At 40.6% G+C, this 22,451-nt stretch overlaps 1 protein-coding gene across 1 annotated transcript in view; it reads right to left on the reverse strand.

The window, feature by feature from the left end:
* The window catches only part of LOC109464022 (tetratricopeptide repeat protein 28-like), a 47,901-nt gene that overhangs the window by 11,067 nt on the left and 14,383 nt on the right, over positions 1 to 22,451 (reverse strand). The window contains exons 2-6 of the mRNA XM_019760946.1: positions 7,742 to 7,889; positions 5,954 to 6,096; positions 5,049 to 5,178; positions 2,626 to 2,756; positions 137 to 2,234 (exon numbers count right to left, since the gene is read on the reverse strand). Of these exons, the coding sequence (XP_019616505.1) occupies positions 137 to 2,234; positions 2,626 to 2,756; positions 5,049 to 5,178; positions 5,954 to 6,096; positions 7,742 to 7,889 (2,650 nt within the window). The remainder of the gene's footprint in view (positions 1 to 136; positions 2,235 to 2,625; positions 2,757 to 5,048; positions 5,179 to 5,953; positions 6,097 to 7,741; positions 7,890 to 22,451) is intronic.

Below are 22,451 nucleotides of genomic sequence, written 5' to 3' on the forward strand. Positions count from 1 at the left end.
TCATGAATGTCATCTTAACTTAACACACTGCCTCAAACATGTACTGTATTCTTAAGTAACAGCATGAGCCAGTTCTGAGGTCTATATATATATCACAAGTCAAAAAATGTTCCAGTTTGAACATCTCAACACTCACCCATTTGCTGGTAGACTCCCCCTAGTCCACATGCAGCGTCAGCCTGGAGGTTTTTGTTGCCCATCTGTTTGGCCATCTCCAGCTGGTGTTCCAGGCACGATATCGCCTGCTCGAAGTTACCCAGGGTGCTGTGCAGGCACCCCAGTTCGCCGTACGCGGACCCCATGGCCTTGGCGTTATTCAGTTCATGTGCCACGACGAGTCTCTTCTCAAAACACACCAGGGCCTGCTGCAGGTTACCCATGGATCTGTGGGCATTCCCCAGGCCTCGGTAGGCTCGGTCCTGGTCAAACAGGCTGTTAGAGTTCAGCGCTACGGTCAAATGTTGCTCATGATGCTTCACAGCATCCTCATAATCACCCAGAGCTTCGTAACAGTCTCCTAGATTACCGTACGCCCTCCCACGGTCCAAAATGGCGCTGTGGCCGTTCACCTGCTCCAAGGTTGCCAGCTGCTCCTCGAAGTAGCCAATGGCAGCTTCGAACAACCCCATGTTCATTTTGGTGATGCCTAGGTTACCGTACGCCTGAGCTTCGATGGCGCTGTCTTTCAGATCCTTCGCGCGTGCAAGCTGTTCTTCGTAGCAGCCGAGCGCGGTGGTGTACTTCCCAAGGGACGTGTGTACGGCGCCGAGGTGCCCGTGTGCTTTACACTCGCCCTTCACGTCCCCGATCTCCTGACACAGGTTCAACTCCTGTGTGTGGAAGTTCAAGGCTTTGTCAAACTTCCTCAGCAGTCTGTGGGCAGCACCCATGGCTGCGTAGGCGCTGGCCTCCAGGGACTTATTCCTGGCCTCCTTGGCCAGCACTAACTGCTGTTCATAGAACTTCACGGCACCCTCAGTGTCCTGTTTGGCCATCAAGGCATCTCCGATATTCCCCAGCGCTCTGAATTTTCCTTGGACATTTTTCAGTACGTGCGCTATGGACAGGAAATATTTCTGGCATTCCAGGGCGTTTTCTACATTCCCTAGTGCCTTGTGAGCAAGACCAAGGTTACAGTAGGCCTTGGCCATGGCAACCTTGTCCTGCATGTCCTTGGCAAGAGCCAGGTCCATATCATAGTAGTGCACAGCTTCCTTGTAGTTCCCCAGTTTGTAGTGTGCATACCCAAGGTTATGGCAAGCCTTTCCCTCCCCCTCAATGTCCTGTATCTCCTGTGTGATGTTAAGATATTTGTCGTAGTATGGCACAGCCTGACTGAACTCCCCCCTTGTACTGTGGTAGTTTCCCAGGTTGCTCAGTGCGCGAGCTTCGCTTGCTTTATCCTTTATCTCCTGTGAAATGTTCAGGTGACTGTGGTAATGCTGCAAAGCCTTGTCCTCCGCGTTTAGCGCCTGGTAGGCGACTGCCAAGTTTCCGTGCGTACTGGCCTCTGAGGCGCGATCGTTGACTGCTTTTGCGATGGTCAGCTCCTGGAGGTGGTACTTGACCCCTTGCTCCTGGTGACCTAAGGCACTGTAGGCATTTCCCATGTTGCCGAACGCCCTGCCTTGCCCGGCTCGGTCGTTACACTCAGTAGCTATGGCAAGATGGGCCTTGTGGAGTTTCAGCGCTGTGTCAAACTCCCCCTGCAGCTGGTAGATGATCCCGAGGTTGGAACAAGCCCGACCCTCGGCCTGCTTGTCTTTTGTACTCAGCGCAATGTTCAGCTGCTGCTCGTGGCAATGCTTGGCGCGGTCGTGGTCGCCCATGCAGCGTGCGGCGTGCCCGAGTCCGGCGTACGCCCTCGCCTCAAACGACTTCTCCTCGATCTCCGCCGCTATTTCCAGCACGCGGTTGTGGTGCGTCATGGCCTGGTCAAAGTTCCGTTTGTAGTGATACGAGCTCCCAAGGTTACTGTAGGCCCTGGCCTCCTCTTCCTTATTCTCACACTGCTTGGCGATCTCCAAGTGCTGCTTGTGACATTCGATACCATTGTCGAAGTCTCCCATCGCGAGATAAACGGTCCCCATGTTCCCCGTCTCCCGTGCTTCGAACAGTTTGTCGTTGATCTGTTTGGCAAGGACGACGCACTGCTTGTGGCTGGCCAGGGCATTCGGGAAGTCTCCCACAGAGGTGTAGACATGACCCAGGCTACTCAGGGCTTTGGCTGCAACCTGTGTTCATGAGAGAACAGAAGTTTGTCAATGTTACTAAATTTTATAGAACACATAAAATTTAAGAACATTATTAAATGTCACAAAAGGAGCAGGAGTAAAAAAATCCCAACAAAAATTGTTTTTCATAAAAGAATGTGCTGAAATGCAGCCTTGCAAAAACTTACTGACTTTGACCTTGTATCAGTTTAGTCGGAATGTATGTTTATATAAAAAAAGGCATGCAAAAAACAATAACAATATTTGAAGATTGGATACTTGGATAATTTTTTTCCACTGACACAGGCATTAAGAATCCTGTCTATTGTGACCACCTTTCCACCCAGATTGTATCCATCCTAAGTGGTCGTCCTGGGCAGTTAAAACTGAAAGTACAAAGAAGAAATCCCACCTCTCTGTCCTTCTCCTTCATGGCCAGTACCAGCTGCATGCGATGGTGAGCCAGACTCTCCTTGTAGCAGCCTTTGGAGTAGTAGGCTGACCCCAGGTTCCCCTGCACCCTGCATTCTCCCTGGGGATCACCTGGGATAACATATAAAATACAAAACTTTAGACTAACAAATCTAACGTTTCTTTTTGTAACCTTATTGCCAAGTTACATAAATCCAATACGTTGAAAAACAGTTTCTGTGAGCACTTTAAATTGCACAATACCCCAGGTATGCAGATTTAGATGTATTGATTTTAACAGTGCATTATGGTGGTGGTGGTGGTGGGGGTCATTGCATTGAAGATCTCTTAGACACACGTTTTCAGGGTGGTGGCCTGTTGGAATTATGTTAGTAGGCATTGGGTAAATATCAGAATTTATAATAGGATTAGTTCATCTTAAATTTTGGATTACTTGCAGGAAAATATTGAATCCTAATTGTGACATTCAAATCATACCAACTGCAACAATTTTCTTCACATAGCATGAAATTGTAACTCCTAGAGTGACATTCTCATATTTCACCTGCAGCTATAAAGAATCATGACTTGATGAATGAGTTAGGCAGAAATACCTCCCTACCACCACCAGAACGCCCACAGACATTCTTAGACTATGGGAGACATAACTATAAAGAAAGAAAATAAACAATCCATTCCAAAATGTCTAGCTCTTCATATAAAAGAGTCCCTGACAGCCGGCAGAAGGACAGACAAAGCCTGTGTAAATACTCGAGCTCTCGCTGATGGCTGAGTTAACCTTTCGCACACTGAAGTAGCTGCTTGGCTACCAGTTCTCCATTTGTTTTCTAAGGCAGCAGGGAGAATTCGAAGGTTAAATGCTGCAGGTGTTAAACAATAGACAATACAGATTATCTCAAGGTTGTATTTTGAGAACTTCCTCTCTTATTCTTAGCGCCACACGCAAAGCTTTAAGACAACTTTTGAGTCGACAAGATCAAAGGAGAACATGAAGACAACAGTGGAAAATGCAAGTCATAGTATTAATAAGAAGGGATACAAAAGTATAAGATAGCATTCTTTATGCAACTTATTTGCAGTGTGTGTAAATTGCATGAAAACAATGTCTTGCAATGAATTAATTATCTCCTAACAGAGAGAAGGGTTTATGTAAGACGCCACAAGGTCCTCAATCCACTGCTTACAACAACTTGGACAGCAGGAATGTCAAACAGTGGACTTCTACTAAAAGCCTGTTGTCTTTGGAGGGACTATGTCATCTCTTCTGAGGGCCACTTTGGGTCAGCAGTTTTTGGACGTCCACCAAACTGGGGAAAACAGCCCCACAGCGTGTTAAAAGGCGGGAGGAAATGGCTCGAGAAGGTGCTCTCTAAACAGTCATGACCTCAGCTGATACCACAACATACCGGCGACTACAGACAGCTTCTAGACCTGAACATTTGCAAGAATTTGTGTTTGAAGTTCGAACATTTTTGTCTGCTATTTTTATCTGCATTCAGCTGGTGTGTTACGCCAAATACTGATACATTCATACCGATACATTCATTTTGTATACTCCCTATGCTAGGATAAATATAGAATCAGATATGCTATTTTGAAAAGTTTGAGATAAGTCTGATATGAAAGAATTTGAGAAGTTTCAATGCAGTTTTGGTTCAATTCTGCGGAACTTCTATTCCATGTTTTTGCTGGCACTGAACCTCTATACAGTATGTCATATATCTACACAAGTAGAGGTTGGGTGCATACCGTCATTGCTGAAAGCATGACAAGTGTGGCACGGTCAGCCTGCAGTGAAAGCTGGGGAAGGTGAGGGAACACAAACCCAGGTAACCTTACACCCGGGACATGCCCCTGCATGGGATAACTAGATTTGAAACTGGGGTAAGCACTGATGGGCCATGAAATCGTGTCATGTACAACCCATTTGTTAGCATATCAAGTTTACAGTAGAGCAGAGTTTCCATAGGGCACAACGTATGCATTCTCACACAGTTAATACAGGCTTTATTAGAAAAATAGTTTGAATCAATAAATCTAGAAATTCTTACAGTTCTTTGGCTACTCTAGCATATTTCAAGTTATTCACCAACCGGATTAAAGGTAAACAGGAAGAACAATCCAATAATAATTGGGATTTTTCACATTCCTATTTTTAGACTTGAAAGTCCTCTGGCGTAAACATCGTGTAACTGACACTGGAAAAAGCATAAGGTGTATATCCTGCAGTCTGAAAAGGAGCTGGTAGGGGGAGCAAATTCAATCCCTTCTTCCTAAAGCGAGGGCCTACCTACTGGTATTATGGAAACCTATATGAATACCTTTTTGAGTTAACCTATTGTGTGGTAAGCAAAGGAACATACAACTTCAGTTCAGAAGGCAGCTGCTAGGGGGCAGACTTACCGAGTGACTTGGCGACAGTCAGGTCCTGCTGCATGTAGGCGATGGCCTTCTCCGTGTTGCCTAGCAACCAATGCGCCGTGGACAGGGCCGAGAACACCGACCCTTTCAGCTTTAAGCTGCACGTCCCCACCTGGTCACAGAGTAATATAAAAAAAGCATGTTGAGAACAAAACAGAAAGATTTTACCATCAGGATCAAAGGTACATTTGTATGTAGTTATGGTGTGCACCACATATGGTACGGCTCTGTACATATTGACAGTACCTCCCGGCACAAATTCTCTATTAAACAACGAGCAAACAAATTTTGAAATCAGCAAGACCTTATGTAAGAAACAGATCTTCCAAGTTGTAAAGGGAGTCTGAAAGGCAGTCTGAAAGTATGACTGTCCATACCTGACTGAGATTTTCCCCTTTGAAATTTATATTGACAATTATTTACATGGAAAAACTTCTTAACAATGTCTTTAGAACACTCAGTCAATCTCAAATGTATCTTTGAATTAACTATTGAGAACTACAGGTAAATACTCTTCTGGAGAGAGAAGTGTGGAAATACTGCTGAAACTTGGCATGGTCAAAAACTTCCACAACAGTACTATTTTGGCCTCAGGCTAGAAATGTCTGGATTCCTGATCTTTTAAGCCCTTGACTATAGTTCTCACAAAGGCACCCAGACAGGAAAATTCAAACAATTTGGGAGTTTCTGCAACATGTGCAAACTTCTAATAGCAAAATAAAACATGTCAAAGCAACCAGGTTAGCATTTATCACACTTTAGTTGCATTGACTAACATAAGAAATTAGTTTATGATTTTGCCCTTTTACAGAAAACATAGGGTACCAAAATAGTTGAACAAAAAGTACATATAAAACAATTATGATAGAGAAAACTTGATATCCAACCTTTAAAGCACACTCCAGGACCACCAGAGATGCAGAGTTGAACCCTGCAGCCAGCAGCTCCTGACCAATCACAGAGATGATGACAAACGGGCTCTTGTCCAGTTTCATCTTTTGCAACTGCCGATAGGTCGGTTCCAATTTTTCTGTAACAGAAGAGGGGAGATTTTCAAAACTTTTAAACCAATCACAGACCTGCTTGCATGCTGACAACCAATCACATTGAAGTTAACAAACAGTTTTAAGAGCTATACATAGTATTGCATCGACTGCATGCTATAAAGTTTTGCAGTCATAACTTCTCTCTATGGCAACTAGAAGAACTTTGGCATTGACAACCAAGAAATCGCTAACAGAAAACCACACGAAATGAAGGATCCATGTACTCTAAGGTTTGAAACGTGCGGCCTTCATCAAATTTGTCCAATTGATTTTTGTGTAATCCTTCAAAACTTGCCCACCGATTACTGACAGATTTGCTGTTTGCAGAGGGTTTGATTGTCCTAGAATATTTCAAACAGATCAATCTTTTATCGTTTGACAAACACAGCTGCTGTCTGTGCAGGGAATGTGATAATTGATAAACGCGTGCTGATATCAGCTTAGCAACTCCTAACGTTAACTCAATGTTGTTTGTTCCTATAACCTCAATCTTGGACAGTTTTTACTGTTTGAAGCCATAGTGTTTTTTGAATAGTTGAATAGAAAAATAGTTTGACTGCATTTTTTTTATCAGTAAGTTGCTGTAATTTTCGGAGACCAGACTCAACTCACAAACAAAGCCCTTCAACTGAAAAACAAGAACAGTTAGTTTACCAAAACTTTGCCTCAAAGCAAGGCAAGCACCTTGTAATGTATAAACTAAGACTGGGAGATGTCAGATGGCAAAATGTCCGTGTTTGTATTGTCTAAATCATAATTAAAACTTACAGCTTACACAAACAATGCTGACATATCTGACCCATGGAACAATGTCTAAGTGTTGTAATTATATCAGGGACATTTTTGAGGGATGTTGTGTAACCACGGACAACGTGTACTAACAAGAAAGGTCATCGGGATAACAAACAAGAGTTTACCCAACCCCCCGCCACCCAGGAAAGGATAAACATTGACTAATCTGAGTAATTAAAATGCAAAATGAGTTGATAGGTGAGAAAAACAACCAGCTATCCACAGCAATTCTACATTCTTATAGGAATGTGTGTCACAGTTCTGTGTAAATTGCTAATTCGATATTACTTTAGCACTTTTACAGGATATGGCAAGATCCAAATAACATTGATTGGCAAGATCTAGAAACATGTAACACATTGTAAACAAATTGTCTTATTAAATACATAGTATTTTTAAAACATAGATATTATATAAAAATGTTCTGGCATTGAAAATAGATCAAAACTGGTGCTTATTGGTACCTGTCAAAAGTAAATCCCTCACAAAATTAATTTAAAAGATCATGACTATGGAATATCCAGAACATGAGATATAAAAACTGCATGGATATTCTGTTGCAGCACCATAGAAAGCTGCCAAGAGGTCATAATCAAATTTGACCTTCATTTCTCCGACACCTACCCACATACCAAATACCATAAGGATCCTCCAACAACTTTTCGAGTTAAGCTGTCCACAAACCTACAAACAAAAATTACATGGCAGCAAAAACATACCAAAAGCAATTTGTAATGTTATGAATCTGTTTCTCACTGATAAAAAAAAAAGATCTGTATCTGTATCAGTATAGCTGGTATAATCGCCATTCGGCATAACACAACAGCTAGATCTTACCTCTGATTGGTGATTTCATGGCGGCTTCAACCATGCCAGCTCGTAGCTGTAGGCTCTTGGGGTCCTGTGCCAAGCCAGACGCAAACGCAGCCAGCGCCTCTGCATGCTGTCCCTTGCACTGCAGTGCCACACCTTGGCGGAAGTAAGCCTGCAGAAGGCAAGAAGAAGGAACTCCAATTAAGACACGTATCCATTTCTTACAAGGCGTACTTTGCATAAAGATTATTGGTAACGAGTACAAACAACTTCAACTTTTAAATGCACTTAGAACTTCTGACAAATTAGAGCATGATTGTATGTCCTTCTTAAGTATCATAAATAGGTGTGACATGCTAATAGAAACTTGGGATTAAGTGTGACAAGTCCTTCAATGTTACAGTACAAACCACTGTTTGCATGTCTAAAAGAAGGCCAGTGTTACACTGAACGGTGTTTAACCTGGTCAATATAGATACAGTTATACAGCACATACATATTTATGACACCCAAGGTAATAAACATAATTATGGATTATGTCTCTGGACTTTAAACCTTTTAGTTTATATATATAAGTGTGGGTGTATGTGTGCCTGTACGTGGAGCTTATGCCCACCAACACAAGTTTAGTGTTGGTATGCTATTGATCCAGATTTGTACTACATGTAGCACCCTAAAGGTTAACATTCACACAGCAAACACTAACTGTTCCATACAAACACCTGCTAGCATTGCATAATATGACCCAAATGTTTCAATTATGCAAGTTTTAGTATTGATTCTTTCCTAGTGTTGGTGATAATCATGGTACAACATAACATTTACTTTCATATCAAAAATCAATATATTGATTCGCTATGTAAGTAATGTTACATGTTATACATGTGTACATATACAGTAAAAACAGTATAACAGATTTTGAGAATGCTCTTTTGTATTTTGCTGTCTTCTGATATGTGATGATGTCTGATGACTAATATATAGTAATAAAGCCATTGGCAGGGTAGAAGCACTTGAAACACTCCAAATGTCAACTTCAGTGCAAAGGATGTGAAAAATGTCTGTGTTTCTAGAAGCGAAAGAATGCCAACAGTGACCTACATGTATGCAAGGCTAACATGCATCTTTTCTGTACATGGCAGACAATAGCCATGGACCTATGTAACAGTGTGTTCAATGTTGAAATCATAGTCATAGGTGTGTAAAAGCAAGGAATTATTGAGTGTGCAGGTATATCTTCTAAGCTTTATCATGCTAACTTCCTAAGTTGCCAACACAACTTTGCTATCAACAAGGCTAACATGCATCTTTTCCGTACTCAGACAATAGCCATAGATGATAGACCTAACAGTGTGTTAAATGTTGCAATCATAGCCATAGGTGTATAACAGCAAGGAATTATTGAGTGCGCAGGTGTATCTTCTAAGCTTTATCATGCTAACTTCCTAAGTTGCCAACACAACTTTGCTATCGCGTGATCTCCAAAGAATAGTACCTACAACAGAGTATGACCAGGATCAAACACAGACTATCTCTTGTCTATCTTTTATATATCTCTGGTAACATCAATTACACTACCCATTAACATAGCACGATTAGCCGGGCTGTGGCAAAACACCGACATTTACGTGTCTATGTGACAGTTGTGATCCTAGGATACCCCGTACTGGTCCGTGCGAAATAGCTTTCACGTTAATGAGTTGCGTGTTCCGTTAACCGCGGCCTGTCGGCACAACTGGCACCAAAGCACAAACTACTGCCTTATCTGGAGTTGACACTAGATAAGATTTCCCCAGGAGAAACGTCACTTAGTGTGGGGGCCCTGAGATGGGTCAACCTCTTCATCAACCTGACGTGTCTGAAGAAAGGCCTGAACTTAAAAATTAAAAATTATTTTAAAAGGTAAGGTATTAAAAATCATTCTGTGACGCATGATCATATGATCCAACTTCTCTTATCTTTTACAACTCTAATGTTCTGTCAATATATGCAAATCATATATATTATTGCCAAATAAATAAATCATCTCTTTGTGCATTTCTAGGTGAATACTTCTGGAAAGAAAAACATGACACAGATCAAATGTGAACTATGGCAAAATGCTTATTAGTGAAGGACTCGATACAAGTGAAAAGATGGGAAAAACTATGTTAGATTTATGGAAAGCATCTTTTCTATTGTGATGCATATTGTTGGGAACATAAGTAGGACACAGTTGTTTTGATAGCAATAAGTACAGCCAAGTATGGCACACTCGAGTCTCTGTCTTATCTCAGGCACCTGCTTACAGCACTCCGGTGTCACCCTATTTTTAAGTAACTCAAAAACCGTGTTTTGTCACGATCGGTCATCGCCCATTCTTCAGGGATTAACACCGGCGAGATAAGTCACTCGGACGCCGTTTGAGTGCTCTTGAGGGCCACATGTATATGACAAGCGCACGGCCGCGAGGGCGGGCATTCCTGCGCTGCTATTGTCAACAGCCTGACCCATTTGCCTACAGTGTTGTACCAACAGTGCTCGCTACAAACACACCAAGCCTGGAGACCGAATATCCGCACGGAACTCGCAGAAACAGTCTGTTCAATAACAGGTGTCCCTTTGTTCCGAAAATGCCGAGTAGCTACAAAAATCGCTACAATCAACTAGTACAATGACCTCCACTACAACAAGGGGAGTTTCAAAATGTCTGAGTCAACATACTGAAATGTGAAACATTTTGTTACAACTTAGAAACCAGCCACATGGATGCTGAGCTAAGTTGTACATTGCAGTGTATATAATCTTAAGGTGGTGGTTATAAGGAGGGTTATAGTCCCAATCATGGCAAACAAAACACAAAGACAACCTGCTCAAGAAAAGCTAACAAATTAGCCCGAGTGCGACAACACTCAGGTGTGCTGCGCTAATGCCACAAATTCCAACAGGTGGGAGACAATGACGGCAATTTAGGGACGATAAAGGCACAGGAAGAGCGTTGTTCTCACTATCACTGAGTATCAGGGCTAGGAAGTGTTAAATCAGAATATCATTGTAGTGTTACCAAGGTCGCACAGGTTTCTATGATGTACAGGTGTCTTGGTGATGGTTTACGGCATTTGCAAGCCACAAGCAACCACAAATGAATGAATGAAGGCATTTCATCCTAGTTCAACCCTATAAAAGACTGTACACAGTATACTCGACTTGGAAACTCTCAAGGTTGAATGGATCAAAGCCTTGCTAGCCATATTGTACCTGGTACAAGCCATTTATACAAAATACAAGCAAATATGAACAAGCTCTTCAACCAATCTATAGCTGTACCGATCCAACGCTTGTATGAACAAGCCATGGAGACAACCGTGTTATTCTACTCTTTTTATAAACTTAAAACAGTCCACCTTACCTCCATATCTGGTTGGTAAAACGGCTGGGTGTTCAAATAGCCTGCCATGGTGAGATGGTCACCGCGAGAAATCGTGGGACCCCGGCTGCCCCTTGGGGGTTCCGAGGATATTTGTCGGGTATGGCGGCCGGGCCGCTACGCTAATAGCAACTGTATCACGAGCAGTCATCTACATACTGTGTCTACACAGGGTGGACAAACACTGGGGAGGGTCACACGCAGACAAACAACCCTGCCATGTCACCTGATGGGCTATTACACATTCATATTTCACGATGTTATATACGTTAACACTCGTAACGGAATTCTCGGCATGGTGCAAACACTCGTTCTTTGCCATAAACAGATAAGGTACGGTCGTGCAGTTTCGTAAAAAGATGATGTCATCAACATTTGCACTATGACAATACTCTTTATGGTTGAGTGACGATTTCAAGTGCAATAGAAGTGAGGCCACTCTAAACGATAATTGTACTTCATTCTGTGACAAATTAAATAAGCATTCAAGACATACGGGATTGTAAAACTAAAAGCTAGGAGTCAGCTAATAAATGTATCTTGTTCTATCTCAAGAAGATTTTAGAAAGATGTCATCTTGCTTAGCACTGCCTAAGGATATGTATGATATACTACAAACATATATGGCCATCATATGGCAGGCCAAAGGTCAACTACAAAGACACCGAACATCAGTTTACCACCCTGTTTTTACTTGAGTTGTAAATGTTTGAGGTAGAAGTTACCATAACTCATATCCTTCATGCACAAAGGTCAATATGCCAAGCATGTTCAATTGAAAAGCATAGCTTATGTTTTCCGTCATTAGAAAAATGGAAACCTAAAATTGGACATTTGATTTCAAGTTTCCATGATATTTGTCAGGTTAGACATCCAGGTAATGAGATACACAAGAAAACCGTTACTCAAGCAACTGTATAGACTTTGAAAACTGTCAGACATTCAAAGTCTATACACTTGCTTGAGTGACAGTTTTCTTGTGCAAGAGTTTCGATAGTTTGTGTCAATTTCAAACTGTCAAATTTCAATCTCAAACTGTCAAAGGTACATGTATTTCATGTACAATACTCTAGGAAACTACAGGATGTCAATGTAGTGTGCTTAATCTTCATTGAATCCTAACTACACCATTCCTATAAGGTGAGGTGTAACAATGCCTATCACTCCCACTTCAATTATCACACCTAATCCTGGCTTATGTTTATCCATTGTCAAACATGGTGTTGACGAATCTTGATAGATAATCCTCTTAAAAGCCATTAGCCCTCCACCCCTGATCCCGCCCCCATTAAAAACAGCTCAATGGCAAACAGTAGGTAATTTGTGGGTAAAACCCCTATTTATGCAGTAGCATATCCTAAACATAACCTGTTCTCCTTATGTTTGCTATCATAAGGTAGACTGAACCATTATGGTAAACAGGGATGATCAGGTCCAGATACTACTTTACGCTAATCCTACCCACACAGGGATAATCTTTTGTAATGGACTGTGAAACTGCCCAACCAGGAGTAAGCCAATCATCATTTGTTGCCACAGCAACAACCACGGCAGTAATCCTTTCAAGAAACTACCAATAAACAGGAACAAACAGTGCATCTACTAGTACCCAGGTAAACAGGACTCCCGCTTTCGAACTTCGTAAATCACTGTGGACAGTTTTCACACACATCACTTCACATAGAAGTCAGAGAAGTGGAGCAATATAAAAGTTAAAGCTTTTGGAAGACAGCGATATGCCTTTCTCAAAATTTCAATGGATTACAAGCATTGCTTTTTGGCCTTTGTTACAACAGGAAAAATTAGGATACCTCAATGAACTGAAGCCATTTCTTGGGAAATAAGACATTGGAGATTTCAAACTTTTGGATAGCATAAAATCTTTGGCTTCCTGAATTCCCCCATATCAGCCACTAAATCCTACCGGCACATACCCAGTTTCTGTGACCTACACGTTAACTCTGACCTTTTGACCTCCTGTCATTCTGCCTGTCAATCCTCCCCTACCCACATGCTGTCAACCTACTCTATCCATACAAACAGATACACAGCTCAACCACCCAAAACAAATACGTTAAAGGTTTTAACAGAAGACAGAAATTTACTACAACTAGCAGCTAGACACGCTATCTATTCCAAAGTTTACTTGAAAGGCATTTCAACATATTCTTATGCATAATTACATCATGGATTTCTAATAAAGTTTGTCACAATTGCATGGTAAATCACACATGAGCATTTTCCTTATGTACTTATGAAATGTCAACGTCAAGTATTGAGATTGAGAACCTTTTGACTTTTTCCAGAAATTCCATTAATACATGACAGCACCAAGGACGATTCAGCAACACGAGAATAATGATACGTTTAAGTGATTGATCCCTACAAACAAAAGCTGCCTCACTCACAAATCCCCTGATAAAGGGGAAATCCAATTACTTAAGCCTACTTGACAAAAATTGTGACATGTCCCTCACCAAACACCATGTGTGTGTATTCTTCCTATTGTTTGACCACACAGAGGTTTCTGTCAAAGATGACAGTGAGTGATATGACGGTTTGATCAAGTCATAATGTAACATCAAGCAATGTTATCTTTAATGTTGTCTAAATGTTGGAAATATCATCTACCATCAGGAAGACCTGGAGAATATCAAATTCCCAATCATCAATTTTATGATATCATAATGCATCATTAACCTTTGCTATTTTCATTATTGTACAATGATTATTGTGAATATCACATGCAATCAGATAGGCCTGGATAGTATCAAATTTTCCTCATTAAACTTTACATCATTAAACTAAATTTACTCTAGCTATCATAATGTTCATAGCCTAAGCCAAGAATTTCTACCATATTTTTTGCACATAAAAAGATACTCCTACCAATGTAACGAATATACTAATCATGTATACTGTGCCCTTACCTGTGTTGTCTGACTTGGCCGCCATTTCAGCATTTCTGCTAGACAGTAACAACTTTCTCCAACTAGCCGGTACCACAACACTGTTCCTGTTCACACATTTCCCATCCTGCCAGGCTCCTACTTAGCAGGCAGTATGGACCGTTCCTGGCGTAACGCGCCTTCCGTAATCCGACATCGCGTAGGAACCCTCCCCTGAGCAGAATTACCGTCTGATTTCCCCAGCCAACGTTAGCTAAACAAAAGCTCCTCTCCCTCAATTTGCAATTCTATATTTTCCCAGTCTGCGTTCTTCTTCAAACCATTACGCATCAATGCACTTTTGTTCTACATCCTTTGTCGGGGAAACCCGCAAACCGTGGCGGTAATAAAAGGAGTCTTGTTCATCAAACTCCTGGTCCGTGAAGGAAGCAGATGCTGTGGAAAGTCTGGGAAATGTATCGTTTTTCCTTGAAAACGATGCAGTCAGCTTGCTTTTCAACAGTGATGTTGTCGCTAACAATCCAAGACAAGCCAGGCTCAAGGTGAATCTCTCCTGACATACTTTGAGACAACCCGATGGCTGAAACCTTGTTTCGTCCTAGTTGTTACTCCACTGTGTTATTGGAAATCCATACAGCAATCTGTTTTACACAAGGCTGCCTCATCTCTTCTAAAACTCCAAAAATCAATTTCTGATAATTGTCAAGTAATTGTACCCTATTGCTGAGTTCAAGTGGAATAGAAGGCCGGAAATTGGAGAGATTCTTCGCATACTCAGCAATTGATGTGGAATTGATTTGATTTCTATTGTAGATCTGCTTTCTCCAGATATCGCTGGCACAAACTTTCTTTTATATCAATTAAGCAAGACATGTAATCCTCTGTTTTAATAATTCAGCTTGTCCTTACGTCTGTTGCCCGTACGTCTGACCAATATCCTCCAGTCTCCACCTTTTCCAAATGGAAGTTTACATAACACGGTCAGCTTTGGTACATGATCCGTTATGCTCTCCACCGCACAGCTTTGAATCAAAAGACCTCCATGGAATAATCCTGTTCTTGTTCTTCTTTTGATGGCCTGGGCTGGTCCTTTCTAGCTTCTGCTTGTTTGTCGTAAAGTTCTGTCATGCCTGGTGGTACACTATGGTCTCAGTAGAGAAGACCTATCAGCCTTTCTTCTGTAGCATGGCCAAGGTGTCCGTGACAGTGCTTGATCCAGCTCCATTGTACTGCACGTCATCCTTACATTCCAAGTTCTAGGATTAGCTTCCGACCTCACAGTCTGCTCCTGTCCGCTCCTCTCACATCAGGTAGACTTAACTCCTGTTTTGTATTCACAGAAGATGTCGTTTCCACACCATCTCAAATCCGAGAGGAGCGACACAGTAATTGCCTTCACGCTCGCTGAATCATTAATCTAATTTACGTCCTCTCCAGACTGAAACACTTCTCGTGAACCTCGCAGGACCGTGGATCTTTCCACACGTTCTTAAAACGGCGCTCTCTCTATCCAGCGTGACGGAGCCAACAACATACTGCCGTGCAGTGGTCCCTCCACGCTGTACTGAACTGTGCAGAGTGACACTCTAATTCCCGTATCTTCAGGGCAGGGCTCGGGCTACCTGATATTGTAGAACAGGGAGTTTCTCCTCTGTGGTTTCGGGTAACAGGAAGGTGAGACGAATGTTTGATTATGGTCCTGTGGGAATCGGAGTAATTGTATGCCGACCTCACAGCAGCAGCAGTGCATGGTTGGATAGCTAACCAAGCTGAATTGTTCCACATCAGAAATTTTGATAAATGACTAGACCATGCATTCAAATACATGCTGATATAAAAAAAGTCTTATCATGTGTTTATGGAAAGTATTTTAACCTTTTGTTTCAAACTATAAATATCAAGGTATTTCATCTTTATTGTTTCAAATCAATGTATTCTATCTTTAATCACAAAGTCTTCAAAAGTCTTATCATGTTTATTGAAAATATTGTATCTTTTTTGTTTCAATCTATAAATATCAAGGTATTTTATGTTTTCAAACTATAAGTATCAAGACTAAGAATCAGTATGAGCAAAAGTGATAATACCTTTTACATATGACCTTCACACTGAGAATGATAAAGAAAAAACTTTATCAGCATTATTTTGCAATATAGGATAAATGGAATGCTAATGTAGAAACATTAATAACTATGCCTGACAACAACATGGTGATTACAAATCCGTATCGGACCATTACCCTTCACCTCCTATAATCGCTACATGTATTAAGCACATTTGGTGTGCCCAGAATACATCAATTATTTGAACTACTAATTTGAGCAATCAACCAACCAAATCAGATCATGGAATGTCTGAAAAAATTACAATCAAATGGTTCCCTATGTAAATAAGTAGGTAGAAGCCTGGTTGGAAAGTGTTTACTGCTAAAGGTGAAATTAAGACTGGACCAACAACAAATGTTCAAACATGACAACAAACAAAATCAAGCATGCAAATCGACAAAGCAAAGAGCTTTCTGGCGGCTCTTCCTACTCCTTCAACAAAACAGTATCACCAACATTTCTGAATCTCGATAATTTCTTCCAGTTGTATCAAATGGTGTATGAGACACAATTGTTATCATCTAAAAATCCTGATAACAAATGACAGTGTTCATCCTGACATTTCCCCAAATAAAAGTTTCTTACATCTGAAATTGTACTAGACCACCCTCCTAGCCTGTTACCTATATCAGAGCAGTATTGATCTCTAAGACACCTGTGCTAATATTACTAACATCACATCAAGATGGCCAGCTGTACAGCAAAAACACAAAAGTTATCCAGAGAAACTTCCAATATAGGATAATATGGGCGATCTATCTCTATTCTACTCTGAGGTTTTTAAGAAAAAAAGGTTGTACAGTTGGTCAGGTAATCCGAAATGGCCGAATGTATCCTGTCAACAGGATGCACACCCTGACTGGTGGTTGTCACTTGGATGGATTTCTGTTTACTTTTCCGACAACTTCTAAGGCAGGATAAGGAGACAATGGGTGACTGGAGCTGGGTGTACGCATTCCTATCTGATGGGCTGGAAAAATGGCCCTCCCCACTGTACAGTGTAACTTTACAACTCTGCAAAATAACATCTGACCAAGCAAACTCCAAAGTTTGACATGATCACTGATAAGATTAAGTTTCATGATGAAAACACTGCAAAAAGTCAAGGTGGTTTTGATTAAGAATGTTGTACAAGAACTATGAACACCCCTACTTTTGCCTCCATTTAGTTAATTAAGTCCTAAGCCTAGATAAAGAGTTAACACATGATATCTATAGTACAATGTAGGTAATACCTTAAGTTTTCAAAATATTTGGATTCATCAAATAGCATTTGGAAGGATGAAACATTGGCAAAACAAATCAAAATATATAACAGTTTAGGTGGCATATCCAACAACCTCGGATACAATTCTGACTTGAATGACATTAAAAGAGAACATTGCCTGTCATAGGCTGATGTAACACCTGAGATGATACCTGTCCAGGTGAGATACGGCCAGGTAAGACTACGAGAATGCAGGTAATCCCCACACACTCCTTAGGTTTGGTCCACTGAACACAGATCAGATGTAAGACTAAGAGTGACACTTTGCTCAAATTTCACACAACAAAAATAATACAAGCTATCAAGACAAACCGTTTCCCTATTGCTAACTTAATGTATAACGATTTATTATAAGACATTTCCTTACATCAGTGTACAAATCTTTCCTTCTTCAAAACTTTAAGACATGAGCTACAAAATCTTATCAACATTCCACATCTATGTCAGTGGGCTAAGTCAATACAATAACTAGAAATGCAAGAAAAAAGTTGGAGTTACTCCAAAAAGTTGCAAAGCAATTGGCCTTTGTTTGTTTTTTTACGAAAAGCTTAGAAATTTTTCATTATATATTTTTATTGGCACAAAATGTTTCAAACAACTATAAGAATTCAGGCTGTAACCAGTAGTATGTATTCTTAAACTCCATGGAGGTTGATTGTTATCTCCTTGTATTTCTGTGACAGACAGAAGGACACAGCCGGCCACTGTTAGCATGGATCAGCATAGATGACAGGCTAGTCACACTAGAATAGAACACTCAAGAGTCACGCTGTACTGTACAGTATGGTCCACTGGCTTCAAATCTTCCTTACTTGACTGGACATGTTCAGGAGACTTTACATTCGGTTCTACTCAGACACAAGACTTCTAAAGGCTACGCAAGTGTCACCGCAGAAATCGTTAAAAAATTCATAAAGAAACGTATCAAGGTGCGATGTCCTGCTGGGCTTTTCAGTACTGAACCACTAATTGCTCTTCATCTTTAAAGAAAGTGGCTACATTTTTTGACAAGATGACACAGATGATACTAGATACAACATCTTTATCGAAAATAGTCCGACATTTGCCCTTGGTGCTGAACTGACTTCCTAAGCAACTGTGTAAGTAATAAACCTTTAGCACATCATGCACCATTAACTTTACTGCCATCAAATTTCCAACTGAACGATCAAAGCTTCCTGTCTTTCTAGATCGCGTTGGAGGAAACCATTTGAGTTACCAACAGGGAAGCTAAAACGATCCACACCACAACCTGTGAGGAAACCAACTAGTAATTGTCTTCCTTTTCAACCTTAGAACTAATTCGTCAAGCCATAGTAACTGCAGGTGCGGCTGAAAATTACCGTGGAAAAAAAGCGTACACGTCAGTCTACAGCCTACACTTTGCCTTTCCAGCCATCGATCTTCACAAACACCTTTGATAACGGCAGCTATGATGACGGTGAATCACCAGTTTAACTGCTACCTGCTGACGCTATTACCACTGATCACAGGGCGGGTGGGAAACCAAGCAGGCCTGTAGGAGAACAATCTGAAATGCCGGGCTCATTCCAGCGTACTTTATCTCTCCCTGGATGAAATTTTGCTGCTTAGGGAAAATGAAAATTTTAACTGCTCCAACATATTGACCCAAAAATCAAAACCCTGTAACATTTTCATCAAGTCGTCAAAAATGCCACAAAGTGTAATTAACTGTGTATATGTGGGAAATAGCATTTTGGTGGGTCAAAAAGGTCAAATTTTACAACCCCTAATTTCATCAGTGTTTTGCTCTGTAAAACTAATTATAAGACAAATAAAAATCTAGAGATGGAATCTAGGAGCCCTAAATTTCAATACACAGTACCTGACTGACATTTAAACACAAGTATAGCCAGATGTGAACCATCATATTAAAATCAAACCCAGGTAATACAATCTGCCTTGCAGTTCACCTTTCTACTACCATTTCACTCTGGCTTTAATTTTGCTGGCATCAATGTTTGGCAAAAGGCCAATAAAAGACTGAGACAACCACTTCTAAATATTTTGCACTGTAGGATGAAACTAGGCTGAAAACAGGCAAATTTTCATGAATCAAAAGTTAGTTCTACCATATTAAGTAAATTTGAAAATTGACAACTTGAAGGTATTTCGGAGAGTGTAACAAGTTGTTGTAACACCATTATTCCAGGGATAGGCCTGCCACTGAGTTGATATATATGACCACCATTGTCTTTTTGATAGGCCAGCAATGCCAGACATACATGTAGGTGCCCTGTACTATGCTGTAGTAAATCATGGTGTGTATGTGGAACAAGTCCACTGGTTCACCTGACACAAGGCAACACTGTGGTGGTCTGGAGGGAACCTAATCCCCAGGCATGAGACAGGACACGCTAATCTTCACTGCTGTCATCACAAGACTTCAAACCAGACCATTGGTACAAGAATGTAAGACCTACATAATTGTACAGTATACAGTGCTACCAATACCATCCTTCTGTTTTTTCTTAGGTGGGCTTTTTCATATCTTAAACCTCAAAAACTACATATATATACAATACTCATCTGTGTTAGTAATCATAGTAAAATGTTGAACTTTATTCCAACACAAGGGCTACACAGAGATTACATTTTCAACAACCACTGTTGCCTTCATCATTGAAAATTTGATCTCTTTGTAACCCTTGTGTTGGAATATTTAGTTCAACATTTTACTATATATATACAATTCTGTAGACGTATACAATGAGAAGTTTATAATAATTGCAATTTTGGTACAATTTTGAAAGTGGAGCTTTAGGTTTAAACTACTTGTACTTATCTGTCTATCTTACAAAACCCTTGGCTAAACCATGCACTGCTGCTGATATTACCTCTCCTTACACAGCTCAGACCTTCTGATAACAAGTCATCCTCTTCTTTAGCTCATCACAGGCACTCCATTGTCTCAAGAAAAGGCAAGACTTCCTGACAGATTTTCTTAAAGAAATCCTCAGCTCTGGGAGGACTTGAGGTTCTTGACTCCAGATAATGCAAAATATCTTGAAAAGCGATCAAGATGCTCCATCTGCAAATCCACTTCCTTGGCTTCCGTCTTGAGAACCTCCTTAGCAGGGAAAATCTGTGACTTCACTCAAGGTCCTTAACTGCAAACAAGGCCAACTACTGACCTCTCACCCTCATGGTCGTAAAACAAACTCGTAAAAATGGTCTCCGAGGTGTACTGTCATGCAAGATTTCTTATCGATCCGTACAGGAGTACTCATTCCAACAGCTTTTATGCCTCTGTTATGATAATATGCCTCGGTGGTGACCCCTAACCCTCCCCTGCTAGTAAGTAGAATATGCCAATAGGACAGGCAGGGTGCAGTATGGAAATGCCTGTTGGAGGGTCCTATGGGGCAGACAAAGGCAAGTTTCTTTTCTATTGTCTCTCGTATGGTAGAGCTTATAGCAGTGAGGTTCAAAGTACATTTTGTAATGTCAGAATATTTCAGAATACAAGTATCCTTTGGTGCTTTGATGGAAATTACAGTCTTACTACCTTAGTGGTATTTTTGGTGAATTTCTTTACAAGTTGGTTCTTACCAATATTCATCAATCATCATTTTCAATCTCTTCATGCATCAATATTTCCACCATGATTGGAAACAGAAACTGAAAAGTCTGTCCTAGAAAACCCCATACAGGGCCCCAGGAAAGGCATGACTGGTTTCCATGGCTATGAACACAATGCTGTCATGCATCTTCCATTTCTTAGTTGTTTGAATGAAAAAAAGCTCAGTACAAGAGAAACGTCTCTGTTTGTAACCATAGTACAGGTCACAAGGCCAAGTGACAGTCATATGACTTATACTTGCTGGCTAAATACAACATTTTCCATGTATAACTCTGAACAATGAAAAACTAGAAAGGTAACATCTGCTCTGTTAATTCTTACTCAAACACATTCATATATATATGGTGACAGGAGTCTAAATCCCTCCTGCTATAAAATTGCAACATGATGTACCCCAACACCAGTTACCATGGTGAGAGACAGTCTGGTTGACCAGGTCAGAGGTCAGTGTTTGGAACGGAAGAAGAAGAGAACAATGAGCAAAAACAATATGCTTTCCTTTGGTAAACATAAAAAGAAAGGGTGTTTACTAATTTCATCAGTGAATAAGAAATCATACAGAATAGTGTTTTTCTGAATGACATAACCAAAAGGCAATTGGTAGGCAATAATTGCGCCAGCATAAAACTTGCATGATGATATGGAACTGGATTTTACACTATTTATATTTCACTAAGGGTTACGTGCAAGTTTTCAATATACTGCAATAACTATTAAGATAGGATTTAATGTAGCGTATGAAACAGTAAAAGGAATAATTCATAAGAGCAATAAACTCCTTGTTACCATGTTCTTCCATGCACAGCGGCAGTGTAGGAAGAATCAATAATTTAACCAATATGTGAGCGATTTATGTGGCCACATCTTCAAAAATAGTGTCTGAAGACTTGAACATAGCTTTAATGGACCTAGGCTTTTTAGGAAACCATTTTCCAACACTTCAAAGAGCATAGATATAGATGATATATAGCCATATCTTGACATCACACTTTAGGAATCAGAATCATGGTCTGTATAGGACTGGCAAATGACTTGTGTGCTCTTGGTCATTTGTGCATTGATTATTGAGAACGATGAAAAATTATTTTACAAGCAGGACGATATGGCTTAGAATTTCACACCAGTTCCAAGTTGACCTGGTATATTGACCTATTCATTGGAGGGTGGTCTAGCCAATTCTCTTCTACATAATAGGCAAAAGTTCTAAGGGCAGACCTATTGGTGGTGCATTTCACAGCCAGGTCAAGAGGGCTAAGTCCATCCATCCTTTCATTTTTTTTTCCAAATTGCAGCATGGGCTAAAATAAATGGCTATGGTCTAAGCACTGGACTTGGATTATAAAATCATATTTAAAACATAAAAGATATGTTCTTCAGCTTTAGACTTTTATATGAAACAGAAAAATTTGTATTCCTTATGAATGCATGTATCATTGGCTCCAT

This window comes from Branchiostoma belcheri, unplaced genomic scaffold (assembly GCF_001625305.1).
Source record: "Branchiostoma belcheri isolate BF01 breed outbred unplaced genomic scaffold, Haploidv18h27 scaffold1, whole genome shotgun sequence".
Taxonomy (NCBI): domain Eukaryota; kingdom Metazoa; phylum Chordata; class Leptocardii; order Amphioxiformes; family Branchiostomatidae; genus Branchiostoma; species Branchiostoma belcheri.